A 17,731-nucleotide genomic window follows, 5' to 3' on the forward strand; every position below is an offset into this window, starting at 1 on the left:
TGAATGTAGTAGTTTACCTCTTGCACAATTGGAACAAGTTCTTGGACTGTTCTCACTGATTTCCTATATTGAATGGCTTGAATTGCACAAAAGAAATCCAAATCTAATATATTGAAGTTCGAAGAATTCGGAGGTTGACAAATAAGTCTAATATCAAATCCTTCTTGCTTAGCAGCTTCACAGAATAAACAATCATTAACTTCTAAATGAGATGGTGCATTGTCCTGAACAATGTAGATCGGTTTGTGAATATCCTCCCTTGGCCATTTTCCTCTAATAGCCGGCAACACCCTCTGAATCATGAACTCCCTAATCACATCTCTTGTGATGTGAGCAATTGGTTTAACTTCCCATGTTCCAGCTTGCCGATTCACGCTACTCCTCTTAGCTTGTTCGTAAGTCACAAGAGGGAATAATCCAATTTTTCCATCAAAAATACAAACTCCATTATGAAACCTTGGCTGAGCTGAGACAACCAAAAACATTAGGCGTGGAATGTAGTTCTTACTTTTACTAGAACGATGTGGATCATCTTCCTCGGGCAGCAAGTAATATTTTGCAGAATTTTATGTAAGGAAAAACTACTTCTCATCAATGAATACATGATCAAATAAATCTTTGAACCATGGATCATTAGGTGTGCTATCCGGATCAAGCATATCAACACACCACCGCAACCTAGTCTTCTTGTTTGCTTCAGTTAGGTAAGGTTTGATGCTGTTTGAATGGTGTCTAAGGAGCCCTTTACGCATGGACCGAATCAACTTTGCCTTGCTAACATGGAGGCGCCTACTCACAACTTCTAAAGTCATTCTTTCATTGAGAGGAATATTGCATAAAGGTTCCAAATCAATAGGAGTTTCCTCACAGCCTGAATGACCTCTCTTTCTACTTGTTACATTGATCACAGTGCCTTGAGCTAGTGACTTTTCCTTTCTTCCAAATCTTCTGAACAATACGAATATGCAAACCAAATTGAGATGCAACCTCTCATGTAAATCTCTTCCCTAACCTCCCATTGTTACTTCTTGCCGATAAAGTTTGGTAAATTAGTTTCCTAACTTCATCAGTAGCATCTTTCCTAGCACCTAGAAGTTTAAAATAAAAATGTGTGGACATGACATTCAACACATCTACATGTTCACAAAAACACAAATAAAAGTTCAAGAAACAAAACCTAGCTCCGGTGCCTCCATCTCTAATCCATCACTGCCATCACTTGTTTCCTCAATCAAGTCCATCACATCATTGCCATCATGTTTGAAGTTAAGATTAAATCCACCTACAAGACATAATTTCAGCCAGTAGTACTGTTGGGGTGCTTCAAAATCATGATAAAAACATGATAAAAAGAATTTTCAAATAACAAACTGATCATATCGGGGTGCCTCAAAATCGATGGCACCATATTCATCTAGTGGCAAGTTCAAATCGATGAAACCATCATATTGTGCCTCATATTGTGCCTCCATGTTTAAATCAAATCCTATTAAACAAAACTAAGAACCGATGACATACTAAAAGGATAGTTGCAGGGGAATTGAAGAAAGAAGAAGAAGTAAAGCATTACCGTTGTCATTTTCCAAAGACGGAGGTTCCAGGTTCATATGAAAGACTAGAAAGGGCTCACCCATTTTCTACACAAACTTCAAACCTTGGACGGTGCCCTGCTTGCCTACTGTGCGTTTAAATAGGCTGAGATGAAAACCACTAAGGTGAGGGAACGAAAAAAAAAAGCGCCATGCACGGCGCGAACGAAAAAAAAGCACCATACAAATAACCAGCGCGCGTCCACAGCGCGATGCAAAATCGTCAAAAGTCGCAAAAACGAGTAACTTAGGATTCGAACCCGCATGGAAAGATGTTATTGTATTGAAACGACTTTAAAGTATATTTAATAAGAACCAAATTAATTACACCTTAGTATGCTAAATCTGATCCTAAACGATCTCTAATTTGAAACCGGAGGGAGTACTACTCATCGAGCATGCTAAATCTGAGCATGCTAAATCTGATCCTAAACGATCTCTAATTCGAAACCGGAGGGAGGACTACTCATCGAGCATGCATCTGTCCGTCGGTTCTGCATCCCGGCGCCCCACCAGATGAGGCTGGCAGCAACGACGCTTCATTGCCGCCACCACGTGGTCGGCTCGGCGCGCGCGCAGCGCCTGTAGCTGTAGGTTCGTGGCGTGACCACTGCCAGCGGCCGTGATCCCCGTGCGGCCTGTGATCGTGGACCGGTTGGTTCCCCCTGCTGCGCGCCTTTCGCTGGCCCGTCTCCATCCGATCCGATCGTAACCGCGCGTCAACGGTGCTGCTCGCGCGCTCGACACACCGTGGTCGCGGTCGCAGCGTCGAACGCATGCATGTTGCTGCCTTATCGATCCTACAAGGAGGGACGGCACAGGCCGCCACTCAACATCTCAGCATGCAGCGTAACTTAGCACTGTTCTACTGTTCTGTTCACTGTAGCAACGCTGACTCACTTTTGTCGCTAGGTTCGCCTAGGCATTCCTCCCGATTCATGTCTGCTTGTGCATCATTATTTGACTTTGTTGCTGCGATTTGCGAGGGCGTGTACAACAACTACTACAAGCGGGCCAAGCACCACCACATTCCATCTCAAAAAGGAAAACGTACAAGCACACTTGCATTGACACTGCCCCCCGACAACCAGTGGAGCACATAGCTACTGCCGGCCGCGGTTGAGCCGCGCGGCGGCGGCGATGGACGCGGCAACCCCGCCTGGGCGCGCCGTCGCGTCGGGGTCGCTGCGCACCTCCGCCTCCACCACCCGCGCCGCGTCCTCCCGCTCCACATCCTTGTCCGCGCCCAGTATTGTCGTCGCGTCCTGCGTGCAGGCAGTACATGTATAATGATGAGGCGCACGTGCCAACTACTCTCCGGCTGCCACGTGATCAATGGGGGAAGGAGGACGCGTGGCGTACCGCGAGGACGTCGCGCAGCGTGGTCCTGTCCTCGCCGCGCCCCGCGGCGGCGGCGTTGGCCTCGGCGGCCGCGCGCGCCCGCGCGGCCAGCCCGTCCGGCGGCGCCTCGTCCGTCCCGCTCGCCCTCGCCTCCGCCACCGCGATCGCTTCCGCGTCGCTCGGCTCCACCGCCTGGTCGCCCGCCGAGAACGCCGTCGCCTCCAGCGCCTCGCCGATCGTGATCTTCGTCCCGTCCCTCGCCGCGCCCCGGCCGCCGCCGCCACCGTCGAGTTCGCCTGCTTCTGCTGCCGCGACGTCACCGGCGTCGTGATCCTCCGGCACGCGCGCCTCGGTGACGGCGACGCCGCCCTCGGCGGCGTCGGTGGCCTCGTCGTGCGCCACCACGCCGAGGCGCTCCTTGCGCCTCGCCGCGGACTGCGTGACGGCGGCGGTCCCTCCCCTGGGCGCCCGACCGAGCACCGAGCTCTCGGCGGCCTGCATCACGGCCGCGTCCTGCGGCGCGATGGGCGTCTTGGCAAGCTCGCCCTCCACGGCGAACACGTCGCCGTAGAGGACGGCGCCGCCGCCGCCCGGCTGGTCCTGGCCGTCGTGCTCCGCCGGCTTCCTCCTCACCTGCTCCTCCTGGCTCATCCTGGGATCGGATGCTTCGCTGCTGGGTGTGTGAAGGTGAAGCGCTGTCAGTGCGTTCGAGCTCTGACCTGAGACCCGCTCGTGGTTGGTGGCTGCGGATGCGGGCGGTTTATGGGGCAATCGAGCTGGATGAGAGACGGGGCCGGGAGGGCGGCACGTAGCGTCGGCGCTGAGACGTGGCGCCTGCGCAGCGGCCGCAGGAGGTGACTAGCATGAGCGTACGGGACAGGGCGGAACGGACTCGGGGGGCAGAACACTGTGCATCGATCATCCATCGTGTATTCGTGTCGCTGCGCCTGGATAGTGCAATTTGACAATTTTGCTACTCCACCGCCCATGCAATGCGTAATAATATTATGAATTTAGAAAACTAAAACAACCTAATAATTAAATCTTAAAATACTATTTGTTTTTACTATTTGTTTTAACTTTTCTAATATATAAATATAATACATATTTCTGGGTATATTAAAAGTCATGCATCTAGGTAGAGGAGGAAGAAGCAAACTTAACTGGTTGGAGGCAGGCCTGTCTGAGGCACCTGCAGGGCCACCCGCATAAGCCAAACTGTTCACTCGGCAGGAGCCCGCCAGCGTGTACCTAGAACCTAGAACCTGCGTTCTGTTGTCGGATTTTGCAGCATAAAGCAAGCAGGCTTGCAGACGCCTGTCGAAACCTCCGCCGCCCGTCGAAACGGGACGTCATCCAATGTTTGACACTAATTAGGAGTATTAAACATAGGCTAATTACAAAATCAATTTCGCAGCTCCTAGACTAAATCGCAAGACGAATTTATTAAACCTAATTAGTCCATAATTTGATAATATGGTGCTACAGTAAACATTCGCTAATGATGGATTAATTAGGCTTAATAGATTCGCCTCGCGATTTAGTCTAGGGGTTCTGCAATTAGTTTTGTAATTAGCTAAGGTTTAGTCCTCCTAATTAGCATCTGAATATCCGATGTTACATGGACTAAACTTTAGCTCTAGGATCCAAATACCTCCAAATTTTGAACGGAAGAAATTTAACAAGGCAAAGCAAAAATATGCTGATAAGACAAGGCATCGATAATATTACTTACAAGGTAGGTTAAAAGTATCAAAAAGTGCTCTCATACAGCATTCGCGGTTATCAACTATTAGAAGTGGATAAATATTACATCAGAAGACTTCATAATCTGAACAAAGCATGTTCTCTTAAGAACTGCATGAATGCTTCTTTCTTTCAAGCAGAAGCACCAGTAGCCAAAAATGCTCTCATACTGCATTGGAACAAAAGCAACATCTCTTCTTTAGGGAGAAGAAGAAATTTGTTTATTCATAAACAAAAGCAGCATGGACTCCTCCTGCAAGTACAATAACGTTTCTCAAACATTCAATATGCTGCTAGATTCTCATGCACAGCAGAAACTGAGAATGATGACGGAGGTACATGCAGCATGCAAGTACATGGGAAGATTTGGGCAACTGCATAACGTTTAATTTAAACACTGTTGAGCAATCAACCAATAATAATACAAGATATTTGGTCAAGGACACTATCACAATCTAAGAGACAACCAACGGATATTAACAGCCTATAGATCCTTAATACAATTGATTATGCACTGCTTCAGTAGCAGTAGCATCCTAACATAGTTCAAGGAAGCAAGATGGTCACATAGGAAAACAGGATGGCGACCAAAAGTTTTAGAATTTTTAAATCTTGTAACAGGGCAATCAACGCACGTGAGCAGGGCAAAGACTGACCTTGCATTTTTAGTGATCATGCAACAATTTTAACTTCTGGTTCCGGCGAACGAATAATCAGTAAGTCCTCCTCTTTCCGGACAAGCTCCAACTTCTTCAATACAGTATTACTCAAGCTTACAGGGCGCGGCCGCAGAAATGATGACTGTTGCTTGGTTGATGATTACAAGTTGGCAGCCACCGAAAATGACAAGCTAAATGCAGTAGAAATCTCGCCCCACCTTGTGGCGTCAATTTTCTGCACCACACCTAGGCGTGGCAGTCGGTGGCCCAGAACCAAGCAGCCCCACGATCCTTATGATGTCCAAGATGCACCTGCAAAAAACACAAAGAGTCAGTATGTGTTTTTGTTATTCAAATAAATAAGCCATTGCTAAAAAGGTTTAAAACAGTAACATATTACCTGCCTCCCTAAGAAAGTCTTGGAAACAATCAAAGCTTCGACCGTGTTGCCTGATAGCCTTAGTCCTACGGTCAGTGATGATTCATCCACTCGTACTGAGAATGCAGACTCGGATGCAGGAACAACCAATACGTCATGGGCCATACGAACTAGAATAGGGTATTTTGGTGCATGCATCTTCCACCAGTGTAAAATATCAAAGCTATCATCATCACATGGGCCACTACTGTAGGATGATTCCTACAATCTATGCCTAACTCTCCTATTATCTCCTCGAATTTTTCCTTGCTAGATGTAGAACCCTTAATGTACTTCACACTCTCTTATATCCTTGATGACTCCATCAATCTCTTTCAAACCATCTATTACAATAAGATTAAGTACATGTGCATAGGTCTCCATTGCAATGCAACATAGACTTCGCAAACAAATTTTCTTTCAGTAGATACATCATCGATTTGTTAGCACCCGCATTGTCCAATGTAATGCTAAAACGTCTATCCTCAATATTGTAATACCGAATGGCTTTCATCATTACACTATAAAGATTAACCCATCATGTGGTGTTTTGACCACAAAAAATTAATTATCTTGTTTTGAACTTTACAATCTCCAACAATATAATGTCACGTGGTTACCATATATCCAGTATTTTGATTAGAGGTTCATAAATCGGCTGTTAATGACAATCTACGGTTCCAACTCCGAAACAAATCCCTTAGGCCTCGTTCGTTTCACCAGGATTGGATTCCAGCCAGGATTACTTCCAGATCCGGTTTGAGTGATTCCACCCGTGTCACTCAATCCGGTCAGGATTCATTCCAGGGGTGAGGAGGTATGGTTTCAATCCGGGCCATCTAATGTAGAAGGATTCCAATCCAGGCCGGTTTTCGTTCCAAGCAAGACTAAAACGAACAACACTTTCAATGCAAGTCTGGTTTCAAACCGGATCACTTCAAACCATCCGGAATGGATCTCATTCCGAGCCAATCCGGTGAAAACGAACGAGGCCTTAGTGATGGCCTATGATTCCAACTCCATACAATTCTCTTTTATGGTTGTGCTAGAAACTGACATGGCAAGTGGGTTCAGGCTAAGTGAGTAACTACGGAAGCCATCATACTCAGCAAATGAGAATGTCAATTCATAAAGCACAATTAATCTAACAAGTTCATGACGAGTTATCCTACAATCAAACTTCCAATTTGCTAGGAAAGTTAACTCTGTTTACAATGCTGACGATTGCAATTTATCAACCCCGGCCATTTCATGCACTCTAAGCCCCGGTTCACACAAACCCAAATGCCTACGGATGCTACTATTTCTTGAATTTCGTGTAGCAGACAATACCCCGCTGTTGTGCTTGCATCGGACTTGAATAATGAAATGTAACTATCAGGATTATATTGTGCTGTTGTCGTGTTCCTACAGCAAAGAAAGGTGATGGTGAGGGAGTGAGGGACAGAGATCCCTCTTTAGAGAACGGTGGCACTGCGGAGATCTTCGCGAACTATTTGCTGATGACCCTGAACCAATTACCACGGAAGATCAGGCCGGTCCTAAGATTTGGGAGGTCCGGGACGAAAGTAAAATTTGAAGCCTTTTAATATAAACATTATACAAATATATATAAAATATTACTAATACATAATTAAATGTATCTAAAAGCAATATTCATATCAAATTATTTATACATATTACCTTAAAAGTTTCTTCTAACATCCCTCGATGCAAAGTCACTTATGATAGAGTTTATGTCAATCTCATCCAACAATTACTTCTCGATGCATAATGTTGCCAAACCATTTAACCTCTCCTGAGTTATTGTTGACCTCAAATAGTTCCTCAATAACTTCAACTTTGAAAAGCTTCTTTCACTGATGCGACAGTCACAGGCACAGTAAATAAGAGTCGGTAAGCAATGGAGACATTAGGATAACAATCCACATATCTGACATGCTCAAAAATCTCCATAGCAGACATTACATCATCTGGCAAAGTGAATTTCATAATCTTCAATTCAAAAATAAGATCATATACCTCAACATCAGATGAACCATCAAAAGAAAAGGATTCTGCAAATTTAATGCAACATTCTTCAACTTCATTATCATTTAATGACTTCAAAGTGCTTGAGCTCATCAAAAATCCAAATATATCTTTAAACACCATGAGTTCTTCAAATCTGTTCTTCAAAAAAGCGATTGCCATATCAACCAAAACAAAAAAAATATTCAACTTCAAAAGCCTTCTCAGCTTCAAGAATTTCTTCTTGGCAATTACTTTCATCAAATTGTTTCTTCCTCGTAGCACGACGTTTTTCAGGAAATGATGCCTCCACACCCATGTCTGTTGCAATACCTTTGGCGATGATCAGACTAGAAGAAAACCCCTCATTTCTGTAATTCTCAAAGTATTGCATTATACCTTGTATTTGCTTCAAAGTAGAGTCAATGCACATGGCTGGTGATCGCAACTTCTTGCTCACTTTATTTATAGTAAATAAAATATCATGCCAGATAATCATACCAAGTAGAAACTCAAAGCTGTCAAGTGCATCAAATAAATTTTTTGCATCACTTCTATCCTTAGGTTCAACGTCAGAATCATGATGTAACTCAGACAAAGCAGATCTTAACTCAGTAGCTTGATATCTTATTGCTGTAACACTTTTGATTCGACTCTCCCAACGAGTATTGGATAATGATTTCACAGTTAGACTAGGAACATGTTTAAGCAAAACATTCCATCTTTTCGTAGAACCAGCAAATAACACATATATGCGTTGAACAATTCCAAAAAATGAAACAGCTTTCCCACTAGATTTTGCCATATCACAAAGAGTAAGATTTAGACTATAGCACGCACATGGCATATACAATGCTCTTGGATTGATATCAAGTAACCGTGTTTTTACCCCTCTGTATTTTCCTTTCATATTAGAACCATTGTCATATCCTTGACCCCTTATGTCACTAATATTTAGGCCAAAGGTGTTGGGATACGAGGTAGGCTACACTAGCGTAAATCAAAATTTCTACCGCGTATAACCAGGAAGAACTGCCGTATAAGGATCACGGGATTACCACTCGACGCACTACTGGTGCGGAAGATGTAGATATGCGTCGATGCAGTGAAGACGATCACGTAGTCGTACGTAGTCGATCAACGTAGTCGTACGTAGTCGATCACGTCACGTCCAGCAGCTCCCACGTGCAGCAAGATCGCCTCCGATGCCGCGGCTCGTCGTCGGCTCGTCGTGGCTCGTCGGCGGCTCGTCGATGGCTCGTCCAAGTGCTGCAGGCGCAACACCTCCAAGGTATCCACACGTGCAGGGAGGAAGCGTCGCAAGCCGGACTGCTAGATCCGCGAGTTGCAACAGGCGAGGGCGTGGGAGGCGCGGCAGATGTGTTTCGCCAAAAGGTCTAAACCCTAGGGCGCCCCCACCCCTCTATTTATAGAGGTTTCTGACGGGCCTCTGGATCCGAGGCCCATTAGTACTTCTAAACCTAATCCAACTCGGATCAGATCCGAATTGGGCTTCCAGCCCCTTAAGTGTGTGACCCTATGGGTTCGGATACGTATAGACATGGCCTGAGTACTCCTACTCGGCCCAATAGTCGGTAGCGGTCTCTAGCAAGACGTGTCAACTCCTATACGCACACGAAGATCATATCAGACGAACCATCACAACATAATATACATGCTATTCCCTTTGCCTCACGATATTTGGTCTAGCTTCAAGCCGACCGCTCTTTCTCGATCCTGTGATTCGGAATCCCTTTGTAGGTTAACTCTTAACCGTACGTAGCATGGTCATGCATTTTCGGATCCGATCACTCGAGGGACCCAGAGATATCACTCTCAATTAGAGAGGGGCAAATCCCATCTTGATTGACCATGTCTCATAGCATGCTTCTTGACAAACCCGAAAGCTACCTTTATAACTACCCTGTTACGGCGTAGCGTTTGATAGCCCCTAAGTAGGTCGATCCACATCTAGAATACATGCGACAATCTCAGGTCTAAGGACAAAGCGTATATGTTGTTTAAAGAGAGAACTACTTCTCGTGTTGGGTCAGTCCTAACACATGTCTCCACATGTGTCCACATTATTAGTTCAACATCTCCATGTCCATGACTTGTGAAACATAGTCATCAACTAATACATGTGCTAGTCTAATATTCATGTGTGTCCTCACATGAACTCCGACTAGGGACAACTTTAGAATAACCATACATGTAAAGAGTTTCACATACAATTCACATAATTGCAAATCAATTCAAGTAGCCTTTAATGGATATTCAATGAACACAATATACAAATCATGGATACAAATGGAATATCATCATCTCTATGATTGCCTCTAGGGCATACCTCCAACAAAAGGAATCCATAGATTCAAGCAATACATTAAAAAGCCCCATACCAGATGTGTCATCCACCTTCAAGAACCCCAAAAAGTACTCCTCAATTTTTATCTTGCCATCAGATAAATTAACACATCGAACTAATAAAGTCATTTGTTCTTGATGACTGATATCAGGGGTACAATCTAGGATAATAGAGAAATACTTGGCCTCTTTAACAACCTTTATGATATAACTTGTGATATCAGAAGCCAAAAGAGAGGTCAACTCATTCTGAATTTTGTGACTAAGATAATGATAATGAATTTCTTTGTTCTGAATACGTCTAAGGTGGTCTTGCATTACCAAGTCAAATTCTGCAATCATCTCAACACAAGCTAAGAAATTACCATTACTATCATTATAAAGCTGCTCACTGCTTCCTCTGAAAGCCAAATTGCGTTTACCAAGAAATTTCACAATGACTATTATTCTTAACAAAACTTGCCTCAACCGTTCTTTCTCCTTTGTGATTTGCTGCTACAATTCTTTGTCAATTGTTTCCTTTTTCCGCAGTCTAGCTCTTAATTCATTCCAAATATTCATGTTACTAATATGCTCAACACTATTTTCATGTTCTTTAAGCTTCTCACTAATATGCTTCCAATTTCTTAACCCATCACCTGCTAAGGAACTAGGACTCTTGCTAGTGCTAGACTTAAAGATCTTACAGCAGAAACAAAAAACTTTGTCAACATGCTTTGAATAAACTAACCATTTTCTATCATGTACCTCTCCATTGCTTAATTTTCTAGAATAATGAGCATATGAAAAATGTCTTGAGGCAGCATCTAGAGGAAATTTGATATTTTCTTCTCTTATAGGCCCTTTCTCGACTAATATGTCTCTTGCTTTATTATCAAGATTATCCCAATTTCTTGGATCATAAATATCTCAAGTGTAAATTGGTTCCTCATCAACACTAGCAGACTGTGCATGTGCACCTGATGCATTTACTGTGGTCTGAGAGTCACTTACATTGTTATCATCGACGTTGATGTTAACATTTTCTTCCTGATTCCCATTAGTTGGTTCATCCGCACCAACTATTGCCAACTCATCTGGGTTCGTCGAGGCGCCCGTATTACTCTTAGATCCATGATAACTCTTGCAAAATTTATCCATAGCTCCTCTTTGTGATTCTATCAACTCATCCACACATCTTTTCCTTTTCCTTTTCTCGCAGCCTGATTCATATTTTCTAGACGACATGATATCCCAATTCCCACAGTGCTGAAATTATTATAAATATACAATAGTTATAAATCAGTTGAGATTAAATAACTTGTGAATTAATAATTAATGATATGGAGAATTGGGGAATTGGTAATCGAGCAGCGTACCTGTGTGCTGACGCAGTCGAACAGGAACAACACGCGCACGACGGCACAAGTCACGACGAGGATTGCGCGTGCATGCGCTGGGAGCGCGGGCGCAGGCGCGCAGCACGCGTGCGGTGGCGTCCCTGGCCAGCGCTGCGGTAGTGCGGCGTGCCGCGTGCGGCGGCGGCGCTGCGGTACCAGGAGGCTAGGACGCAATCTACTACCTGCCTAATCGCGTGCGATCTGCTGCGCACGGCGCACCTATCATCCGAACTCCAATTAGAACTCCAACTACTAATTGGTATGGTAGCCTGCCACCTATTAGCTGCTAATTGTGTTGCCCTTTAGCTTTAGGCCGGCCCAAAGGCCAAAAGCACTTGAGTACCTCCTGCTACCTAACACCTGGGGTGGGGCCCCTGGGATTTGGGGGCCAGGGCAGCCGCCCCCCCTGCCCCCCCCCTAGTGCCGGCCCTTAGATACAAGTAATCTCATTGGAGGTTTGAACCTCTTTGCTATCGGTTGTTATGTTTTGAACCTCTTTGCTATCAGTTGTTATGTTTACTCATTTCTACGATCCTCTTCAGTGGAGAGGTTGTAGGAGCCTGCTTTGCAAACAGGTTCCTTTGCTGATTGAACACTTGAGACTTTTTACACTTTGTTGCCAAAGAGCGGGTCAAAGGTGGGCCACCTAAGGTGCCCCAACTTCTTGTTATTGAGATTATGATGGCAAGGTTGCAATTGCGGCATGAAATTAGAAGGTCAAAGATAACAGTTCAACAGGGTAAAAATTAAGAACAGACCAATATACATTCAAGTTGGCATGCAAAATAGCACTGAGATCATATGAGATCATGTCGTAAAAATATTGACCTTACTGCAAAGTATGGAAAGAAACACAATAAGGTAATGTAAAACTAATAAGCACAATAAGCTTTAATAAAAATCTCCAAAGATATTCTAAAAAGGTAAACAATTAATAACACTAAATCCAGTAACAGGCTAAAATGTGATGTCACAAGTTGAACACCAAATATTACATTTTTGTTCTTTGAACAAGATATATTGCAGTTCTTTGAACAGATAGTTCTCTATCAGCATTTAGAAACAAGTAGCAAAACAATATTTTTTATAAGCAATGTGTTTAGTCAAATTGTATGAATTGCACAATTTTATCTAATGCATCGGGGTCGGTTATCACCTTGAGTACTATAGATATCTTAAGCCACTATGATAGGCAGCAGGTCAACCAATTAAACCAATGTGAAGATAAACAGGAATGAACAAAAAATCATTTATTTATGAATGAAATAAACTTGTGTACGTGATTTTACTAGTCACAAGAAGAGTAAGAAAAATAACATCTCTATCATGTTTTGCTAAAAACAACTAATTTGTTGATTAATTAAATAATCAAAGTTGATTAATCAACAAAACAGTCTTATTGTAATTCCCATCGAAATTGATTATTACAATACGGTGTTCACAGCAGGAGGCAAGCATCCATGACTGAGATGCTAATTTGGCAGAGTTTGCCGTCCATACATCTATAGGCCCACCAGAAGGTTTGGACATTTCTGCATATGGCGTTGTACACCGAGACGTGTCAGATATGAAGATTACGGTGCAGGACGACATGGTCCACGTGGAGTACAAGAACTAGTTGAGGATTAGGAAACTACTCGTATCAATTAGAGTAGGATTCTCTAGTCGAATCCGACTAGTATTTGTGTAAATAACCGACCCGTAACCCTGCCCCCGGCAATATAAGGTGAGGCAGGGACCCCTCCAAACGAGTTCAATCAGTACAACACAACCAACACACAGGACGTAGGGTATTATGCGACATAAGTAGCCCGAACCTGTCTAAATCGTGTGCTCGAGTTCACCTTCGAGTTCCTGATCACGGTGAGCCCCACGCATAAAACACTATCTCGGGTACCCTCTCAATAAGTTGTAAAAGTGCATCTAGGTCCCTAAGTGGGTTTTGGTGAATTGAATGACAAAATGATTAAAGGACTAACTTGTTTGCCTAAGATTGTGAGCAGGGTTTTATTCTCATATTTATGATATGATATTGTCTCTTAAGTTAAATGTGTATTATATGGCTCACAATAAAGAAAAGCAAGCAAGTGTGTGATCCCGAGATGAAATTGTATGATCAATGACAAGCAAGGGTGAAGTAAAACTTTGGGATATGCTTAATGGTTGATCTATAAGTCTTCAAATCATATGATAGCTTGATTAATAAGTAAAGGGATCATTAAGAAAACAATAGTAATATTCACAAATGGATATTGCAAGACTTCATGTGTATATGATAAAAAAACATGAGCTTATGTGCTACATATGGTCTTGTTATTGGAAGCTTGCAATTCATGAGATATTATTATCAATCAAGAAAAATAATTTGAAGAGAATTTCAAATGGGATTTCATTGTTGATGTCAAAACAAAGCTAAACTCAAAGTGGTAAGAATAGGTGAAGAAATCAAGCGAGATACTAGAGCGAGGGACTAAGCAAGCTTTGGACAAGCGACGGCTTGGACCATGTGCGTTTTGCTAAGGTGAAGTGGCTAGTATCTGGGAGGGTTTCGAAGTATCACATGTAAGCCTTACTGAGGGAAGCAATGCAATGCATTCAATCTAGTGTGATTGGTAAAATGGAGTGACTTAAGGATTCAAGTATATCTTATCATGAACAAGGGAGAATCTTAAGTCACTAGCTCAAGATGGATGTGCTCAAGATAATAGCTATGTTGAGAGCCCTCAAATGACTATGATCGAAGTATGCATGGATGAAGACTTCCAAGCTCAGGTGGATGATATAGTGTTTATATTTATACTTGAGTATAGGTATGTCGTACTATCAAGAGGGATGCAACATTAGCTAATTGATAACATGAAAAGTGCTCCTAGTTGACCTATGTGAGATTGACCTTGAGAAAATCCTTGAGTGAGCTAACTATCCTAACTCAACTAACAATGGTTTTTTCAACTAGTAGGTGAACCGTAAGTGACTGTTTGAGAGTTTTGGGGCTAACTCAGCCAAACCAGTTACCAAACCGGTCTAACTGGTTTGGCAGACCGGTCTGACCAATCTGGGGTTCAGTGAGTAAACAGTTAACTCAGCCAAACCGGTTTGGCAGACCGGTCTGACCGGTCTGAGGGCAACGGCTAATTTTTCAAACTAGACTGGTCTGACCGGTCTAGCAACCGGTCTGACCGGTTTGAGCAGCTCCAACGGCTAGTTTCTAATTTGTGGGATTATATATACCCGTTGGACCCCTTCTTGGTGGGCTATAGGTTACACACGACTTGGACACCATCTAGTGACCAGAAAAACTCCCCCAACCTCTCTTTGTGATACTTGAGTGATTCTTGAGAAATCTTTGAGTTGGTTTGAGAGAGTGATCTTGTGTGAGCATTAGTGAGTTGAAAAGAGCAATCCTTAGCTTGAGCACTTGTGGTTCGTGTTGAGAAAGACTTTGAAGTATTTGTTACTCTTGAAGGTGTGCCTCCTATACAACTAGGTGTCTCCGGCTAGCTCCCAAGGTGTGGTGAGCAGCGGCAAGTTTGTGAGGGCTACAATCTTGCCTCCGCAATGAAAAAGATCAACTAGTGGAGACGAGGAAAGTGGTTGAAAGAGACCCGACTTGTTGGAAGGGAGTTGAAATAGACTCGTATTCCAATAGACTCCTCAACGGAGACGTAGGATTCATCATAGTGAATCTGAACTTTGGATAAACGAATCCTCTAGTCTTCATTTTCGTTTGCCCCACTTGATTGAATTCTAACAACTTCTTTGTGCTTCTGCTTCGATCTATTTGGGTGTGCTTGTCTTGTGAGTAGGAACTATTTTTCCCTATTGAAAATAATCTACAGAAGCCACTCTTCAAGTTTGGTTGATTCTAGAAGTCATCATCAAGCCCACCGTCGCGTTTGAAATGGGCGCGACATTCATCTTTGGCTCCTAGGTTTGTATCACAGATGGCGCTGGAGGCGCTGGAAACTTCCACCGCCACATTGCGCCGGCCCCGGAGGAGAAGTAGTATGACATCAACCTTCATCGCCAAGCTTTGGAGGATTTTTTGTCAAAAAATTCAACGAAATTTTTGACCTATTTCGAGGCTCAAGGGATGAGTCCGAGTACAACTCGATTTCTGCCACTAGTCGGATTGGTTCCCACGAGTTGGCGCTTAAGCCATCATGCAAATTGGTCTACAATACAAGTCGATTCCCGTTCGGACTCCGAAAACGTATCCTGCCTACCAAGCTACCCTGTCCATATCACAATCCAACTCAGATTTGATCGAGGATCTCAATTAGTACTCGGATTCGGATGAGGAGACTCCTTTATCAGGTCCACAGCAGGGTCTGGTTATCACATCTACTCTACAAGACAGATTCGTCTATTGGCCCAACATGAAGCCACCTACTCTCGCCAAGGACGACAAGTCACGCCTTGTTGCCTACCTTGACACCGTCCCATATCAGGAGGGTATCCCTATGTTGCCCATCTACGAAGAAGACGGTTCCACAAAGGTTATCACATCAATTTCGAGCTATGTGAGTGGCGTTGCCTCCATGCAGATGGGGAAGTAGACAAATTTGGTGTCGTTGTTTCCACCGGTGGATTGTACTGGCAGTGAATAGCACTGGAGCCATTGGACTGGGTCTTGCTTGCCGTTGTACTTGGTGATGCCCGGGGTTTAAACTTTTTAGGTAGAATGGTCCTCCTCACACTTCTGGAGAAGGCGGGGAAATCATTAGTATCATCCCCTGGGTGTTCGAATTCTTACTCGCGCTCGCGGTGTCATCCCTCAATGATGGTACGGGCGTCACGACTGGCATTGATCTTACTGCGGAGGTCTCCTATTGGGTGTTCAGGCTCTGGGTTACCCCACGGTGGCCGTGGCCTCCTGAGGGTCCTGCCCGACTACCTTTATCTCTAGCTTGGCTCAGTCTGGCGCCTCCGAGTTGACTTGGTTTGGCGCCTCTGACTTGGCTTGGTCTGGGTGGAGAGTCTCTATGGCTACTATCATGTTGACTTCGTTGAGATGCAAAATGTTGGAGTGACTGTATCGGATTCTACTGATCGAGTTGTTCGTACGCGAGTTCTGCCAGTTCAACCAACTGTCTAGTGTACTTATGGGGCATCGCGCAGGTGATGAGATCGATAGACACGACGGTAGCCAAAGGAGTACGATGGTGACACGTTTAAACTGCTTCAAAGGCGTTATCTAGGTTCTGGATTGGTAGATCCACTACAAGGTGGCAACGGCGCTCTGCTCTTGCGGTGTTTCTTACTCATCGTCGAGTTCTTTGAGCTTCGGTTTCATCTCCGACAACGTCGACGGTTCGCTCATCTTATGAGATGTCATCTCGGTGACGTTTGTGGCATGAGTTCCTATCCCGTCGCTCTTCTTCTTTGTCTTTTTGTCCAGCAATGATGGTGAAGAGTTCTCGTTCTGGTGAGAAACTTCCTGAGCTAGAGGGGATGACTTCCGTGGTGCCTCCCTCTTCGTATATGGGAGACATAGGAGCTCCCTCCTGGTACGGGAGAGTGTCGAGGTAGACGATGAGGCGTGAGTCATCGTCCTTGGCGAGTGTGGGAGGCTTCATGTTGGGCTAGTAGACGGATCTACCTTCCGAAGTTGATGTGATTGCTAGGCCCTGTTGCGGTCCTGATAAAGGAGCCTCCTCATCTGGATCCGAGTAGTAGTTGAGATTCTCAATCTCATCCGTATTGGATTGGAATCTGGACAAGGCCGCCTGATAGACAGTGGCCGCATTGCGGAGTTCGAACAAGAATTGAGTCTAGGGGTAGTCCGACTTGCACGATGGCTTATGTGTCGGCTCGTGCAAATCAATCCGACTGGCGGAAGAGATCAAGTTGTACTCGAACTCGCCCCCCAGCCTCTGACTAGGTCAGAAATTGAAAATTCGCTAAAATTCTCGACGAGATCCTCCAGAGCTTGGCGCTAGAGTATCATAGTTTGCTGCTTCTCCTCCGGGGCCGCGGCAATGTGGCGGCGCAAGTTTCCGGTGCCATCCGTGATGCAAACCCAGGAGCCGAAGATGAACATTACGCCTGCTTCGAACGCGACAATTGGCTTGATGATCACTTGTGCCATCGAGTTTTTCAGTGGATTCTCGGTGAGTTCCCCTACCTGGCGCACCAGTTGTCTGTGTTTAGACCCGATAACCTACGAAGGGAGGTGCCCGAGGTAGTGTTTTGGTTGATGGGGCTTGTCGAGATCAGGAA

General features: G+C 44.4%; 1 protein-coding gene across 1 annotated transcript; it reads right to left on the reverse strand.

The window, feature by feature from the left end:
- Positions 1–2,369: 2,369 nt before the first annotated feature.
- LOC117835408 (late embryogenesis abundant protein D-34) lies at positions 2,370–3,680 on the reverse strand. Its single transcript, XM_034714768.2, has 2 exons — positions 2,952–3,680; positions 2,370–2,854 (listed from the first exon to the last, which is right to left on the reverse strand). Exons 1-2 carry the CDS (start codon positions 3,579–3,581, stop codon positions 2,693–2,695), a joined length of 792 nt encoding a protein of 263 aa, XP_034570659.1. The 5' UTR covers positions 3,582–3,680; the 3' UTR covers positions 2,370–2,692.
- Positions 3,681–17,731: the final 14,051 nt, after the last annotated feature.

Source organism: Setaria viridis, chromosome 9 (assembly GCF_005286985.2).
Source record: "Setaria viridis chromosome 9, Setaria_viridis_v4.0, whole genome shotgun sequence".
In the NCBI taxonomy this organism is placed as follows: Eukaryota; Viridiplantae; Streptophyta; class Magnoliopsida; order Poales; family Poaceae; genus Setaria; species Setaria viridis.

Excerpts from the sequence above, each read along its gene's own strand:
- LOC117835408 (XM_034714768.2), bottom strand. The coding sequence starts at position 3,581 with ATGAGCCAGGAGGAGCAGGTGAGGAGGAAGCCGGCGGAGCACGACGGC. Across the intron at positions 2,855-2,951 it reads CGCTGCGCGACGTCCTCGCG|GACGCGACGACAATACTGGG; the intron begins GTACGCCACGCG and ends GCCTGCACGCAG.